Consider the following 16,856-nt stretch of genomic DNA (forward strand, 5'->3'; position numbering starts at 1 on the left):
CCTGGCATGTAACAGACACTCAAAAGATGGTAGCTATTTGATTATTTTGTGGTTGTTTTATGTTTAATTTCATTTTTTTTCTAAATTGTCTCAACTGTTGACTCGAACAGCATGTGAGGATTAATTTCTCATATATTAGAAGTTTTCAGTATTGGGAAGAAAGCTGTGTATGAAGTCACATCAGATTTTTCTGAATAAAGTGTATTTCCCAAGTAGAATACTAATAGAATGCTGAGTTTGTAGTTTAAATGTGAAAAAATCTACACAATTAGTATTTTGGGGGGTTTGGGGATGACTAAAAGTAGAGAATGCCTTTCTAGAAATGGTGATGGTTTTCACTAATGGCTGCTAAAACATCTTTAGGTTTACTAAAACGTTGCTTGTCTCTAGATTAACATTTTTCCATTATAAATTATTTATGAATGAACATGAATGAAAGTTAGGAGACAACCTGTTCTGTGCAGCTGTCAAAACTGACAAGTGTTTATCGATTGCCTCCTATTTCCTTGTCATAGTTAACTTTTGAGCACTTATTACATGCTGCGTGTGTAGGCATTAAGTCTTTTACTTTGTGTGTGTGTGTGTGTGTGTGTGTTATGCGGGCCTGTCACTGTTGTGGCTTCTCCCGTTGCGGAGCACAGGCTCTGGACGCACAGCCTCAGCGGCCGTGGCCCACGGGCCCAGCCGCCCTGCAGCATGCGGGATTCTCCTGGACCAGGGCACAAACCCGTGTCCCCTGCATCGGCAGGTGGACCCTCAACCACTGCGCCACCAGGGAAGCCCGAATCCTTTACATTTATAAAATTACTTTTTCAGACTCTAAAGATAACGAAGTTAAGTAACTCCCTCAGGGACACCCACCAATAAGAGAGTGACAGACTCTGAAAGCCTTACTTTGTTAATTGTGTCTTGATATCCACCCTTTGGGAATACATAGGGAAGGTGGACTAATAAATTGACTGTCTCAACACAGTACTATAAATGCAAAAAGCACATTGGCCAATTCTGCTTGTGGAAATCCTAGGAGGTTTCACATGGAGGAGACCAGAAAGGAGGGTGGGTGCTAAAGGCATACCAGGCAGAGTGAGCTCTGCAGAAGCAGATGCATGGAAGAGCATTGGTGCTTGGGAAGAGAAGGGCCGTGTGTCTGGATCTTAGTGTGCAGTTGTGGAGAATGTGGTAAAGGTGTGACAGGTGGGATTGTCAGGATGGAGGGCTAACAAGTTTAGACTTCATCATGTAAACTTGGAGGAACTTTCTGAATTCTTTAACCAGGGCAGTGGTCAAATTGTTATCATGGTTAACTAAATTAGAAGATGCCAGGTTCAGGGAGGACATTTAGGAGATTGTTTTAAGCCCTCAGGGAGAGTTGATAAAAGTCTTTTGCCCCAGAGCAGTTGCACTGGGCTTGGAAGAGGCAGGGATTATAAAAGACCAGGTGAGTGTGAGCTTGTGGGAAGAGGACCCAGCAAGTCAGTGCTCATGCCATGACCTGGGACAGGGACAAGGAAAGGGATGCTTTGGAGGAAAGGCGTGTTTAATGTGTTTTAGAAAATCCAGGTGGAATTGTCCTACAAGTATATACTGATCAGCAAATTGGCACTGGTTGGAGTCCTATGGTTTAATAGGCCTGTCTCGTAAGTATTAGAGGACTTAGCTATTTTTGCATATTATGGTAGTATACTTAGTTTATTTTTCATTAAGCCTTCATAGTAGTATCTGCTATTCCTGACAGTTTATTGCCTAATAGTTACAGGGTTCAGATAATACCACAGTAATTAAAAGCACAATGTGATATTTTGGGAAACATTTTTTTTTAATGTCAAATGTTTGAATTTTTAAGTGTGTAAATATTTGCCCAACTTCCTGTGAATCATGTGAACAATTCTTCAGTTTGATAGAGATACCTCTGTTTTCTAATTGATTGTATTTATGTGTTTTTGTTAGGACTAACACTGTCATCTTTATTTCATTACCAATTTTGTAAATTTATGACTCTGCCGCCTTGGTATTTGTAAGTCAGGTGTCCTGTTGGGATAATCCATTCTGCTCCAGCAGATTTGTGAACATTACTTCCTTGGGACTGTGCTGTAGTGGGAAATGAGTGGACGTGGGATCAGAAGAGCTGAGTTCTTCCATGGCTGCCAGTAGCTCCTTCACTCCACCTTTTGGACAGCCATTTTCTTACCCATGAAGACAAGGAATTGGACTTGATGGTCTCTGAATTCTCTCCCAGTTCTAAGTCTCACATGACAAAGATAGTCTTATTGATGAAGTCTTATTAACATAATAACTGAACTATTACAGAAACGATAGTACTTTTATTTCTACTTTCATATTTGAGACTCTGGTCTTCATACCTTAAGCTTTATCTCACCAATGAATATATAGCACAGCAGGGTGATTTGGATGCTGTATTCTTATACTGTGGTGAATTTTAACCACTTATCTGACATAAACTTTTAAAACTGTTCACTACTCTGGTATAGAAGTGCTACAGAGGCTCTTTTATTCTTCAAGATATTATTTTTCTAGGACCAGAGGTCATATATTATAATATTAAGAAAAAAGTTTTGTCTTTGAATGACCTTTCATCAGAATAGGATGTGAAAATGAAGTTCTAGAATTCTTTATAAGTAAAGCGTTTTGGTTCAGAAAGGAAAAATATTTTTGAAACTAAAAGTATACAAACTTTCTCTTGTACATTGTAACCCTCAGGGAAACTGCAGGTAGATTGATTATAGAGGGTTTGAGAGAGAAGGGACACCTATGAATAGGTAATATTAAATAGTTAAGCATTCTAAAATGAATTGATTGAATCAGTTTTATTTTTAATCGGGCTAGAATGTTAACTTTTTTTGATCTGTAAAGGATTTATGCCTCCAAGAAACTAGACTGCTTTGCTTTTGCTCTTTATGTACCTTATAATAAATAAAAACTGATGTGGTACATAGTGTTTTTGAATAAGGAAGCTAAGTGGCCTTAAAGTTGGTTAAATCAATTCATCTTAGGAGCAGAGAAGCATTTTCATTGTGAGGAGGATAATTGCAGAGAACTCTGAAGAGGGAGGAAAAAAATGCAACCTCATAGATAGGATTATCCAAGTGTGACTCTGCTGTCAGTCTTTTAAATTGCCTTTTGAAATCATTTATTTGGAAGTTAGAGGAAAAAAAAGCCCTTTGTTACACTGCTGTTGACTCAACTCAACTTGAACATCTGGATTTTCTCAGGACAGATACCCAATTAGTTTTATGATATTTTGATTTTAAAAGAAAAAAATTACTCACTTTTAGTGAAATTGGAAGATAATCAGGAAGTATGTATTACCTTTGTCCTTTTTATGTCTCAGTCTATAGTTACTTAGTCAAGATGTTTATCTTGTCCATTTTGTATTACTAAAAAAAGTACAGGATTTTTCTCATAAGCCTCCTGGAATACTTAAAAACCAATATTAATAAAATAATGTTTTTTAAATTACCAGGTGGAATATGTGAAGGTCAAAAATAAAATTGAAGTCTGTTCTAAAATTTAATAAATCTGAATCCAATACATCAGGAAAACAATTTTAAGGATCCACATTTTAAAAATTTTTATTGAAGTTTAATTGACCTAAAACACTGTTAGTTACAGATACACAACATAGTGATTCAGTATTTCTGTATGTTACAGAAGGATCCTCACAATTACCATCTGTCACCATACAAAGTTATTACAATATTATTGACTATATTCCCCATGCTGTACATTTCATTCTCATGACTCATTTATTTTGTAACTGGAAGTTTACCTCTTAACCTCCCTGACTTATTTCACTCATCCCCTTCACCCCATCCTCCTTTGACAACCACCTATTTCTTCACTGTATCTATGAGTCTGTTTCTGTTTTGTTACCTTTGTTCATTTGTTTTTTAGATTCCACGTATAAGTGAAATCACATGGTGTTTGTCTTTCTCCATCTGACTTATTTCATTTTTGCATAATATCCTCTAGACCCATCCATGTTGTTGCAGGCAAGATTTCTTTTTTTTCATGGCTGAGTAATATTCCAGTGTGTGTGTGTGTGTGTGTGTGTGTGTGTGTGTGTGTGTGTGTACACACATATACACATCTTTATCCATTCATCTAGCATTGGATACTTAGGTCACTTTCGTATCTTAGCTATTGTAAATAACACTATGATGAACATAGATGTGCATATATGTTTTCATATTAGTGTTTTTGTTTTCTTTGGAAAAATACCCAGAAATAGAGTCACTAAATTATATGGTATTTCTATTTTTAATTTTTGAGGAACCTCCATACTGTTTTCCGTAGTGGCTGCACCAATTTACATATCTGCCAACCGTGCGCAAGGCTTCCCTTTTCTCCGCATCCTCTCCAAAACTTGTTATTTCTTGTCTTTTTGATAATAGCCATTCTGACAGGTGGGAGGCAATATCGTTGTGGTTTTATTTGCATTTCCCTGATGATTAGTGATGTTGAGCATGTTTTTTCAAGTGTCTTGGTCATGTGTATGTCTTTGGAAAAATGTCTATTCATGTCTTCTGCTTATTTGTTAATTGGATTGTTAGGTTTCTTTTGCTGTCAAATTGTATGAATTCCTTGTATATTTTGGATTTTGACCCCTTATCATATATATGTTTTGCGGATATCTTCCATTCAGTAGGTGGTCTTTTTGTCTTAATAGTTTCCTTCACTTTTTAGTTTGATGTAGTCTCATTTATTTATTTTTGCTTTTGTTTCCCTTGCATGAGGAGACAGATCCAAAAAATTTTGCTAAGATCTAGGTCAAAGATTGTACTACCTATGTTTTCTTCTAGTTTTATGGTTTCAGGTCTTACATTTAAGTCTTTAATCCATTTTGAGTTTATTTTTGTATATGATATGAGAAAGTGGTCCAGTTTGATTCTTCTGCATGTAGCTGTCCAGTTTTCCCAACAACATTTATTGAAGAGGCTGTCTTTTCCCCATTGTATTTTCTTGCCTCTTTTGTCATAGATTAGTTGACTATTTAAGTGTGGGTTTATTTCTGGGCTCTCTATTCTGTTCTGTTGATCTGTGTGTCTCTTTTTGTACCCGTACCATACTGCTTTGATTACTGTAGCTTTGTAGTATAGTTTGAAATCAGGGAGCATGATAGCTCTAGCTTTGTTCTTCTTTCTCAAAATTGTTTTGTCTATTCTGGGTCTTTTGTGTTTCCATACAAATTTTAGGATTTTTTGTTTTGGTTCTGTGAACAATGCCATTGGTATTTTGATAGGGATTGCATTGAATCTTTACATTGCCTTGAGTAGTATGACTATTTTAACAGTATTAATTCTTCCAGTCCATTAGCATTGTATATCTTTCCATTTCTCTGTGTCATCTTCACTTTCATCAGTGTCTTTTAGTTGTCCAAGTGTAGGAGGTCTTTTACCTCCTTGGTTAGATCTATTCCTAGGTATTTTGTTTTTTTGATAATTTGCCGTTGAAAGTGGGATTGTTTTCTGAATTTCTCTTTCTGATAGTTCATTGTTAGTGCATAGAAAAGCAACAGGTTTCTATATATTAATTTTGTATCTGCCATTTTACTGAATTCATTTATTAGTTCTAATAGTTTTTCTGATAGCATCTTTTAAGATTTTACATATATAGTATCATGTCATCTGCAAACAGTGATAGTTTTATTTCTTTCCTTCCAGACTGGATTTCTTTTATTTCTTTTTCAAGGAGCCACATTTTTAAATGAACTTTTGTGTTTGCTTTTGTGGAAGAAGTGAGTATGACTGAGGATGAAAAGCAGGGGCCTTGGTAAAAGTGATGTTGAATATCAGTCTTAGATTTCAGCATATGGGAAGTGAAACCATAAAGAATGACCGGAGTGAATGTATGTTATCACTGTTGGAAGAAAGGATAGCTTCCCAAGAGGACTCTGTGAGGTAGAGAACAATCTTCTGTGGACATCCAGAGCAGAGCTGTTCAGCATTTGTTGCACAGTCCCACTGGGGGGCTCCAGGGAGATTCTCAGGGGGCTGTGGACTGATCCAAAAACTAAAGTTCTCTGCTTATAGGCCAATGCCACCCAGTTTCATGTCAGCTGAGGACAGCTTACTCAGTAAGTTATAAAGGGGCACAGTTCTTATTTCAAACTGAAATTAGCAAGTACCTGAAGTTTGCTTCATATTCAAATACATGTTCTTCAGGTAAGTGTGGCTTATCACTGGACCTGGGACTAGACATGTATTTAACAGACTTTCAGTGGGCTTTGGAAGTACATAGTGTGGGGAGATTATAGGCCAACAGACTGGCATGGGCAGGCACAGGTAAGCATATGTAGAGTACTGTGGCTCATTGGGGTCCTGCAGGTGCTTCGTTTAGGATCAGAGGGGAAGCAGGGAGAGGGAACAGCAGGAAGATAAATATTATTGCTTATATTCTCATGAAAGAGGCTCTTCACATCAGGAAGTGGTACAGCTTTTTTGCTAAGTCTTACAGTATCTATATCAAAAGTTAAGAATTAAAACAGAAAAAAAGACAACAGGACATTATGGTAAGGAAATAAGTTGTCCATAAAGTTTTCTATTCAAGGATATTTTCTATTCAAGGATATTTACAATAGCAGAACAAAAAAGCAGGGGTGGAGGGAAGAACAGACAGTAGGACCTGCCAGGAGCTGGGGATGGAGCAGCCACTACAGTCTGTGCTCTCTAGAAGCTTACATTTTGGTGGGCTTGGGGGTGAGACAGGGAAGCTATTGCACAGAAGATAAACAATTAAAAAATGTGTATTGTGACAGATGGAGGGAAGTGCTTTGAAGATTAATAAAGTGGGCTGAGGGCATTGCAAGAGACAGAAAGTGGTGCTATTTTAGGTAGAATAATCAGGAAAGGTAAGTTGATATTTGGGTGAAGACCTGAATGAAGTGAGGGAGCATATTATTACAGAAATCTGCCAGAGGCATGAGGAGAGACATAGGTGAGGGAGGTTAAGAGGTACAGACTTCCCAGTTGCAAAATAAATGAGTCATGGGTATGAAATATACAGTGTGGGGAATATAGTCAGTAACTACATAATATCTTTGTATGTGACAGATGGTAATTAGACTTATAATAGTGATCATTGTGTAATATATAGAAATATTGCATCACTTTGTTTTGCACCAGAAACTCACAGTGTTATAGGTCAGTTATACTTCAACAAACAAATTCATAGAAAAAGATTTCAGTTTTGTGGTTACCAGAGGCAAGTGATGGGGGAGGAGGAATTGGATGAAGGCAGTCAACAGGTACAAACTTCCAGTTATAAGGTAAATAAATACTAGGGATATATGTACAACATGATAAATATAATTAACACTGCTGCACATTGTATGTGAAAGTTATTAAGAGTAAATCCTAAGAGTTTTCATCACAAAGAAAAAATTTGTTTTCTTTTCCTTTAATTTTTTATCTATATGAGATGATGGATGCTCACTAAACTTATTGTGATGATCTTTCGATGATGTGTGTAAGTCAAGTCGTTATTCTGTGTACCTATAATAGTGAGGCAGACATTTTCTACAGTTGTAAATAGCATAGGCAGTTTAAGACTATGGAGAGGAAAAGGTAAAGGGAAAATAATCTGGCAGAATGGCATTCCAGGCTGGGGGACCAGTATGTGCAAAGGACCTGAGGCAGTTGTTTAGTGAGTTCTTAGACTGGTAAGGAGCACATTGTCCCTGAGGCAGGGCAAGCTGGGAGGAGAGTAGGTGGTGTAGAACCTTGGAAACCATGGTGAGGACTTAGGACTTGATTCTTCTGCACAAGATGCAGGCCATTGTGGAGACTATCATAACTTGAGTTTAGAAGGACCGTGCCAGCCTGTGAATGGAGAACATACCAGGGGGTCAGGAGTATAGAAGTTGGAGACCTGATAGGAGGCTACTGAAATAATCCAGACGATATACGGCTGGCTGGGGTTGGGGTGAGACGTGGCTGATGTGGGCTATGTGTTTAAATAGAGGCTACAGGAATGGCTGATGGACGGACATGGGATGTGAGAAAGAGAAGAGTTTTAGGTGACCATAGAATTTTTGGTCTAAACAGAAGTATGGAGCTGCTGTTTATTGAGATTGGGAAGACGAGGAGAGCAGGCTCTGGTGGGGCGTGTTGAGTTCAAGTTAGACGTGTTAAACTTGAGTTGTTGTGTGACATCAAAGTGAAATGTTGACTTGGCAGTTGGGCAGAAAAATTTGTAGTTCAGAGTAGAATTTGGGGTGGATATTAGAAAAGTGGGTCATTAGCCTGTGAAAGAACCAGGGAGTAGCAGCTGGAAGGGGAGTGGAGGCCTTCCAAGGAGAGAGCAGCTGCCTGTGCCAAGCAGTGCTCGTGGTGACCAGGGCATTTGGTGATTTTGACCACGTTCCGTTGAGTATGAGGGGCTGGAAGACCCTGATGAAAGCCTTGTCATGGGCAGGCACAGAAAGATTAGCTGGAGGAGATAATGTTACCAAGGAAAAGTTTGTGTTTTAATGTGAGTTATTGTGATTCTTTTATGCTGCTAGGAAAGTTCCAGTGGAAAGGGGGAAATCATTGATTCAGAAGATGGTAGGGACAGTTTCAGGAGTAAAGCCACTGAGTAGATGAGACGAGGTAAGAGTCAGTACACAGTGAAGGATTTGGTTTTAATAAGAACATGGACAGTTCATCTGTTATTGTGGTTCCCAGCCCCAGATTCACATCAGAACCATATGGAGTGCTGAAAAAACGCTGACACCTGGATGCCTGCTTAGACCGGTGAAGTTACAGCCTCCAAGCTGAGGCCCTGGCTGTGGTGTTCTCTGAAAGCTGCCCATGTGCCTCTTGTACACCTGGAGTGGGGTGGGAGGGTGATGATTGATTTGGTGGTAAAATCTTGGGGAAGGGCTCTCGATTCTTCTGTTTTTTTCAGTGAAATAAGAAGCAACATTATCAGCTCAAAGCAGGGAGAAGGAGGGGAGAGTGCTGGAGGTTTTAAGAGGGTGTGGCGGAGCTGCCTTGGGGAGTGAGAGGGATTTAACAGGGGAATGTGGGTTGGCCAGGCCACACTGGGACTCACTGTGAAGTCTGGTTGTACATTTGAATGTGACTTGTCATGTTTTCTCCCAGCTGTTTGGACACAGCAGGGAAATTAGACAGAGTCAAATTTCCCAGGATTGGGGTTCTTGATACAGACAGTCTCCAGTCAAAATCCAAATATGAGCATGACTGTATTTCTTTTCCTGTGGAACAAGAGTCTTTCCCCGTATACTTTGAGCTACACTATGCCAGTTCTTAGTGTGATGGATGAAAATCTCACCTCCCTTAAATAAGGCAGTAGAGCACTCTTTTGTTCATTGAGGAAGCAGAGTGCTCTTTAATTTGTTTTTCCTGGAGTGTTAGTAACTTAGTTTAGATCTCTAGGCATTAAATTCTGCTTTTCATAATTAATGTGTTACTTATATGTGCTGCTTTTCCTCTAGAAATCTACATCTATATTGGAATTCTACCGAGAACTTGGATTGCCACCAAAACAGAAAGTTAAAATCTTTAATGTAACAGATAATGCTGTAATTAAGCCAGGTAATCTGAGGTTGGGGAGAAGAGGGAAGTAAAAATACACAAATATGTGATTTGTTTAATGTCAACCCTTTCAATAAAGCTGAATTCATGATACAAAGTCCCAAACATTTATTTTTAAATATAGAACTGTATCTGATTTAATCACTAGGGGCAAACAAGTCTTTTTCTTTTTTAAGTGGAAAGAACTGTAGAGAATTCTTTGTTTTCCATGAAAGAGGGTGGAATGCTTTTGTTTTTAATGTACAGAGACTTTCACATTTGGAAAAGCCACTCCAAATAAATAAACGAACTTTTAAAATGTGAAGTTCACTGTTTGTAGGCTGGCATTTTATTAAGTGAAGAATTAGACCCTCACTGAGATAGGATAATTTGAGAAAATGTAGCCTGAAAGAGGAAAGTGACTGACCATAGCACCTTGATGTAAAGATTCTTACTTCAAAATTTCAAAGTATTTTACCTACTCCATGGAATGTCAAAAAGTAAGATTTGGCAGTATTATTATATTGGTTCATATAGTTAATGGCATTTTGATGTCTTTGAACTTCAGAAAAGCTCCCTGATCTCTTGAACTTGAGTTCTCTAACAAGTAGACGGTAGAAGGATGTTTTAAGATTTGATATTTTAATACCTGAACTGAATTTCTTGAAGTAGAATACAATTGCAATAGGCAGGCCTTATTAATAGGGGCAGTAGAGTCAGCCTTGATATAAGTTAGAATTGAAGGTATTTTTTGAAGTACAAGTTTTTCATATTTGAGGTAAAGTACATGGAATTAAACTAACAAGTATAAAAATTAAGTCCACATTAACTTTTGCTGTAGCACAAACCATATGATATTTTTGTGTGTGGGGGTGAAAAATGGTCATATATCAGCAGTTCAGGTCATTCATCCTCGTAGAAATTCGGTCACTTTTTAATCTCCACTATTTTTTCTTCGATGAAGGTTTCTCTGCCCATGTAAATCCACATTGGGTCCTACTTTAAGGACACTAAACCTACAGCACTTTACTCCCTGTTTTAAACAAACAAAAATAGCTTTTGATTACACATTCTCTACTACATTGGTTCCAGCTTTAAAAGAAAAGTCTTTTACTGGATGATGTTAATGTTGATTCCTATTTTTGGATATATCTCCAATAGGAAAAAAAAAAAAAAAAAGACTTGATCCAGCCCCAGTATTTTTTGAGTCATCTTCTTATTTTTATTTTCCTTATTTGAAATAGGAAATGCATCTTAACATATTGTTATTCACAGAAACAACCAAGAATCTCATGTATTTAGTAGCAGGAACAGTGTTGTCACAGGAGTTGCCTGTTTCAGCCAGTATCACGTTGGCCTCTGAAGGCACAAGCACGCCAGTGGCCGTGGGCTGTTGGCCACGCCAGCACCATGTGCCCCATACTTCAGCCTACATACAGTCCATTAAAATACATTTGTTGAGCAGTTTTATTATTTTATTGTTGACATTTCTAATAATTAAAATTGCAGAAGAGATTCTCCTGACATTTTGAAATCTGATAGCTAGAAGGCTTCCTGTATGTAGTTCATGTTTAATGAAGTTGTTTTGGGGCTGATTTCGTACTGATTTTTTGTTCTCTTTTCGTAAAGGCACTCCTCTTTATGCTGCTCACTTTCGCCCAGGACAGTATGTGGATGTCACGGCCAAAACGTAGGTCCACGTAACAGGTTTTTTCCTTTTGTTTTCCTTGTATATTAAAAAACAGCAGAGTGAGTGAAAGAAGTGCAGCCTTTCAAAGTCAGTGAATAAAGGATAAGTAACCATTATTCTCATTCATAACTCTAATCCTTAATGTTACTGATAGTACTGGTTTTTAAATTGTACTGAATTAGTTGTATGTGAAGAGTTCACTTTGGGTTACAGCTTTTAAACTGAGATGTGTGCTTCTTGAGATGGGATTAAGAGAAAGGTCCATTACTGAGTTTCCACAAGGAACTCACGTTCCTCGTGGGCTGGGCCCACATCTGTTTGAAGACCAAATGGTTTGTTGGTGGAAGATACAGGAAGCAGTTAAATTACAAACATCTTACACTATTTGCAATAGTTGTGCTTAAGGTTCCCCTAAGGTAACTAACTGTATAAAGCATTTGTGGAACTGTGTTAAAATCCTATCATGAGCTGGAAGAAGAAATAGGATTACACCTTAGGCATCTTCAACAGCGTGGCATCATCTCTTGGCACTAGAAGAGACCTCTTCCATAAAAGCAAAATATTTTGTTATGTGTAAACAAGGGTTCAAATTTGGTAGAAATTAACACTTAATTTTCACTCTAACAGAAATGCTGACTTTGAATCATACTTATGTTGGGTGGTGGTATTAGGGGCACTGTAGGTTTTTTTTAATATCTTAGAGTCTTGTTAAGATCAGCCCAGTACTGGCTAGATAATCACCAGGAAACTTTAGATCTTATAGAAGTCGTTTTTAAAAAATCAGTTGAGGTTATCTCATTATGGAATGAAGTCACCAAGCCTTTATATATGTTTATACAGAAATTGTTCAGGGACTTCCCTGAACAATGGCTCAGTGGTTAAGAATCCGCCTGCCAATTCAGGGGATACAGGTTCAAGCCCTGGTCCAGGAAGATCCCACATGCTGTGGAGTAACTAAGCCCATGTGCCGCAACTACTGAGCCTGTGCTTTAGAGCCCGTGAGTCACAACTACTAAGCCTGCATGCCGCAACTACTGAAGCCCATGCACCTAGAGCCCATGCTCCGCCACAAGAGAAGGCACTGCAATGAGAAGCCCACGCACAGTTGTGAAGAGTAGCCCCCACTAGCTGCAACTAGAGAAAGCCGGCATGCAGCAATGAAGACCCAACTCAGCCAAAAATTTAAAAATTAAAATTAAAAAAAATTATTAAAAAATTGTTCAGTATCAGTTGTTAGAATCCACATGATCTAGGCTAAGCTTAACTCCAGATATCAGCTCTTATCTATGTGGCTTGCAGGATCTTAGTTCCCCAACCAGAGATCAAACCCCGGCCCACGGCAGTGAAAGTGCCCATTCCTAACCACTGGATCACCAGGCAGTTTCCCATCTCTTGTCCATTCTTGTTTCTTGTTCTATCAACATAGATGGTAGTCTCACTGATTTATGTGCCTCAGTTTTCTTTTTGGAATATTCCAACTGAGAACCCTTTGAAAATGAACAGTGGCCCACTGGTGCTCTGGGTTAACCTTAGAATCACAGTGACTGAGACAGAGCAGCTTCTTATATCCAAGGAAACCAGATAAATCCAGTATCAGTTTCCTAAATGCGGTCAGATATTTCTTCACTTCCACATTATTACTGCCTACTTTTAAATATGGGCCATTGCACACAGGTCCTAGGGGCCTTAACTTTTGATTAGCTATTTAGAAGTGGAGTGGGCTAGGTTGGCGTTGGAGTAGAGGAGAGTGGGGCCTCTTTAAAGAGACTGTGAACCTTCCTCTTTTTCTCCCTGCTTCCTGATTGTCGCGAACTCATTCCTACTTGCTGGGGCGTCTGAAATTACTGGTCTTTTGGTAACGTTTGTCCTGCCTGCCCTTGTGAAGTAGTCAAAATATTGGAGCTATAAAGCTTTGGTTTGAGTAAGTGGGGAGATGTGTGTTGTGAATCAGATGGCTTTACTTTTTAAATTCCTGAATTATTACCTATGATAAAATGCCTCACAGTAGTTTGTTAATTTACATACAGTTAATATGTGCATTCCATTACATATTTTACAGGGTAAATGAGATATTCAGGAAGCCTTGCAAAGTCAGATTCCTTTGTTAGCAGATGCTCTGTGGCAGTGTTTGTGACTAGCTTGGGTTGGAGCCTAGCCTTTCAGTGCCTGTGTTCACTAAATGCTTTCATTTCATATGCTACTGTTGGGTTTCCTTGGCTTCCTAAAAGCTATTTTTAAACTTCAGCCTTCTCCTTGTGAGTGTAACATGGAAGGAGAGTGTTGGTTTTGTTTTGTGTTTTAAGATCATGGACCTAGAAAACTAAAGTGTGTACAGCTATGTGCCAGCCTCAGGACTAGATGGCTGATGAGAGCTGGGAGAGTAACTAACCCTGGGATTTAGAGTAGTTGACATTCAACTCTGGAAAAGGGGCACCTGCATTTGAGAAAACCCTCGTTGTGTGGGCTGCAGTACCGTCTTCTGTTTGACTTTGTGTAACATGTGCACTGTACTCTGGTTTCTGTACCTTTTCGGGGTATTACCTGAGATCAACATGAAACAGACTTTGACCTTTCACTAAATGTTGCCAATGGCTGCAGCTCTTGGAGCTGGCATGTTATTATGGCCTCAGGATGCTTGTAAGTGCTTGCGAATTTACAGAGCTCTGTTCTCATGTGGAGATGTTTTGGATTCCTCCTGGGTGCAGGCTTAGGTCTCAGCTACACCCAGTCCTGGTGGAAGCTGTCTCTTTGCCGTTGACTTTCCTGTGCATGTGTACGTGCATGCACACGTGAATTTGCTTGCTTTTCTTTTTCCTTTTTAAATTCTTCTACATCCTTTCCCTGATGCTTCTCATTTTTTGGACAGTTCCCCCCCACTTGGAATTATAGCCCTCGCAGCCAGTGAGAATGTTTTTTTTCCTTGTTGACTGTAAATGGAACCATTGTCTTTTGGACATAAGCTCTGAGTCCTTGCAGTCTCTTGCTATGGCTCACTTACAGCCAGAGATTTTCTACCTTGTCCTCCACTTTGAAACTTCTGGGCTCCATTGTCTTTATTTTTAATCCTGTTACAGGTGCAAACACTAGAGAAAAAATGGTGCAGTGGCATGGTTAGGTCAGATGAAGGACATGGGTTCACAGCCTGGAGCATCATTTCCCACACTTGAGTGACCTTCACAATCTCCCCTACCTCCACTCCCCCACCAGGCTTCAGATTCATTAGATCTGGGGTAGTACCTGAGAATGTGCATTTCTAACAAGTTCCCAGGTTGTGTGGATACTGCTAGTCCAGGGACCACACTCTGAGAATCACTGGACTGGAGGATATTTAGGAGCTCACTGGTGGACCTTCTTTTCCTGCTGCTCCTTTACCCAGCACAGAGTCTCAGTGCCTGCCTTTTCTCAACTCTACTCAAATTATAACATATGAATATCTGTTTTAAAGCAGGCAAGTCTAATTAATCCAGTTTCCAATAACATTGTCAGTAAAAGCAGGCCTTTGTATTACCCACATTTTAGTTAGCATGAAACTAAAAACTGGTCTCCTTAGTAACTGACTTCATCATCTCCTTTCCATTAGAGATTAATTTGAGACTTTTTTCTTAATTGAAATTGTTCATTTTTCTCACGTTGTAATGATATTTAATGGTTAAATCTATACTTATATTTCAAGTTTTTTACCTTATACCTTCAATTTTAATTGCTGGATTAAATATACTTTAGAAATAATTAACTAAATAAAAATTAAAATGGGAAAGTACTAATTTAAGAAAATACAGTGTTAATAGAATCTTTCTACTTCAAGAATGAAATTGTCTGCAGACATTTTCTTTTTAGTGACCAGTAACCAACAGTAGCAGCCTCTTGAAGACTTCCTTAAATTTTTAAAATATTCCTCTTTTAATGATTGCATTGGGAAATCTCCTTACTCTGAAAGATACATTGTATTTACCTGTGATGAATTTGGATATAATTTTCTATATAAATAAGTAAATTTACCATTGTTGCATTGGAGTGTGAGGTGAATGTATATTTACTAGAGTTCTTTTTAATTTTTACTTTTAAACCAGAAATAGTTTTTCATCTAAAAGGTCTGAGTATACAAATTTAGATTATATGGGAAATATCTTTACATCTAATATATAAAACCATTCTAGCAGAATAATTGTTCACAGTTTTCATTATGCTATAAATAGGTAATAAGGCCCAGTCTTTGAAATATGTCAGTTTTATGTAATTTATTATAAATAAAATTTAAAGTCTAGCACATATATTGATGCATTCCCGACACCACCACCACTACCCACTTTCTGTACTAGGACCCTTTTAAAGATTATATTCTTGTTCTGTAATTATATTCCACCATAACTTCTAATAGATGATGGGTTTGGGGGCCTAACGTTCTCCCTTTCTCAGTTTTGAGGAGGAAACCTCTCTAGATAATATATAAAGAGTGGGTGAGGTAAAGTATGACTGTTGATTCTACCCTCAACATAGGATGTTTAGTCCACTGTTTTCTGTTGAATCCTAGCAGTGCTTATTTTAACTTGTAGACTTTTTCTGTTTTTAAGGAACAAAATCAGAAAAGAATTAAAGTAAGATAAAAATAAAACTATAAAAATGCATTCTGCAGTGTTTAGGAGGAAATGTTAGGTTTCTATCTCAAAGGACTTGAAGGACACAGGTGGTGATGCATCTATAACGGTGGGCATGGGGGCACTTTCCTGCCAGGTGTCTTACTGAACTTTGAATTCATAACAGTGGCAAGCCTGAAGTAATTTCTTGAATCCCAGATTGAAATCAGAAAACAGATCATTCAGCTACTTCTTTCTGAGTGAAAGATAATCTAAAACTCTGTCTACGAGTCTGGGCTAATGAAAACAACCCATATATTTTCAGGCACAGTCATATTACTTTAATAGCAATTTCTGGTATAATCTTAATATTTTTGAAGTTAACAGTGCCCTTTAAATTCCCATTACCCTTTGGCCTCAAAATAGAAAAATAGGCGCTTACTTTGATAATGTTATCCCTGGTAGTAAAAATGAAAGGAGTTGGGGAGAGTTAATTTGGGTTCTTTCATTAAAATATCAAAATGTGTACAGAAATATTGTCCATCAGAGCCTTAAGGTGATTAAAAAGCCAGGTAGGTCCTTAACAAAACAAAGACTTCTTGGGCTGTGTGAGCAGTCCTGCACTCTGTTCAGAGAAGGGTGTCTGCACATGGTCAGAAGCCTTCCCCACTAACTTGTTATTCTGACTGGTGGGTGTTTGCTGGGAACTCGGAGGGAAAGCAAGGTGGATGCTGCCTTCAGGGAACAATTGCTCTCCAGCCCTGCACATTTGCAATTTTATTTCATTTTTAATAGGTTACTTTATTTACTAGTTATTCAAAGCAGTAAAATTTTAAGCATAGTAGTGAAACAGTTTTCAAAATGAGTAAACTATAGAGGGAAGTAGTCTCTGTAAAAAATAATCTCTCTTCAGTCAGTCAAAGTGAGTGTCTCATCAGAGGTGGTCTAGGGAGTGGCTGAAAGCATGGATCTGCTTCTCAGCAGCTCTGTGACCTAAACAGCTTTCTTAACTTCTCAGTCGCCTCATGTTTAACACGTGACTAATTATAGCACCTA

The 16,856-nt window shown here is 38.3% G+C and overlaps 1 protein-coding gene across 2 annotated transcripts in view; it reads left to right on the forward strand.

Moving 5' to 3' along the window:
* MRPL3 (mitochondrial ribosomal protein L3) overlaps positions 1-16,856 on the forward strand; it is a 50,416-nt gene that overhangs the window by 5,356 nt on the left and 28,204 nt on the right. For both annotated transcript variants that reach the window (XM_059065485.2, XM_067033793.1), the window contains exons 5-6: positions 9,458-9,557; positions 11,166-11,226. In XM_059065485.2, the coding sequence (XP_058921468.1) occupies positions 9,458-9,557; positions 11,166-11,226 (161 nt within the window). The remainder of the gene's footprint in view (positions 1-9,457; positions 9,558-11,165; positions 11,227-16,856) is intronic.

The sequence above is a fragment of the Kogia breviceps genome, chromosome 5, assembly GCF_026419965.1.
Source record: "Kogia breviceps isolate mKogBre1 chromosome 5, mKogBre1 haplotype 1, whole genome shotgun sequence".
Lineage (NCBI taxonomy): Eukaryota > Metazoa > Chordata > Mammalia > Artiodactyla > Physeteridae > Kogia > Kogia breviceps.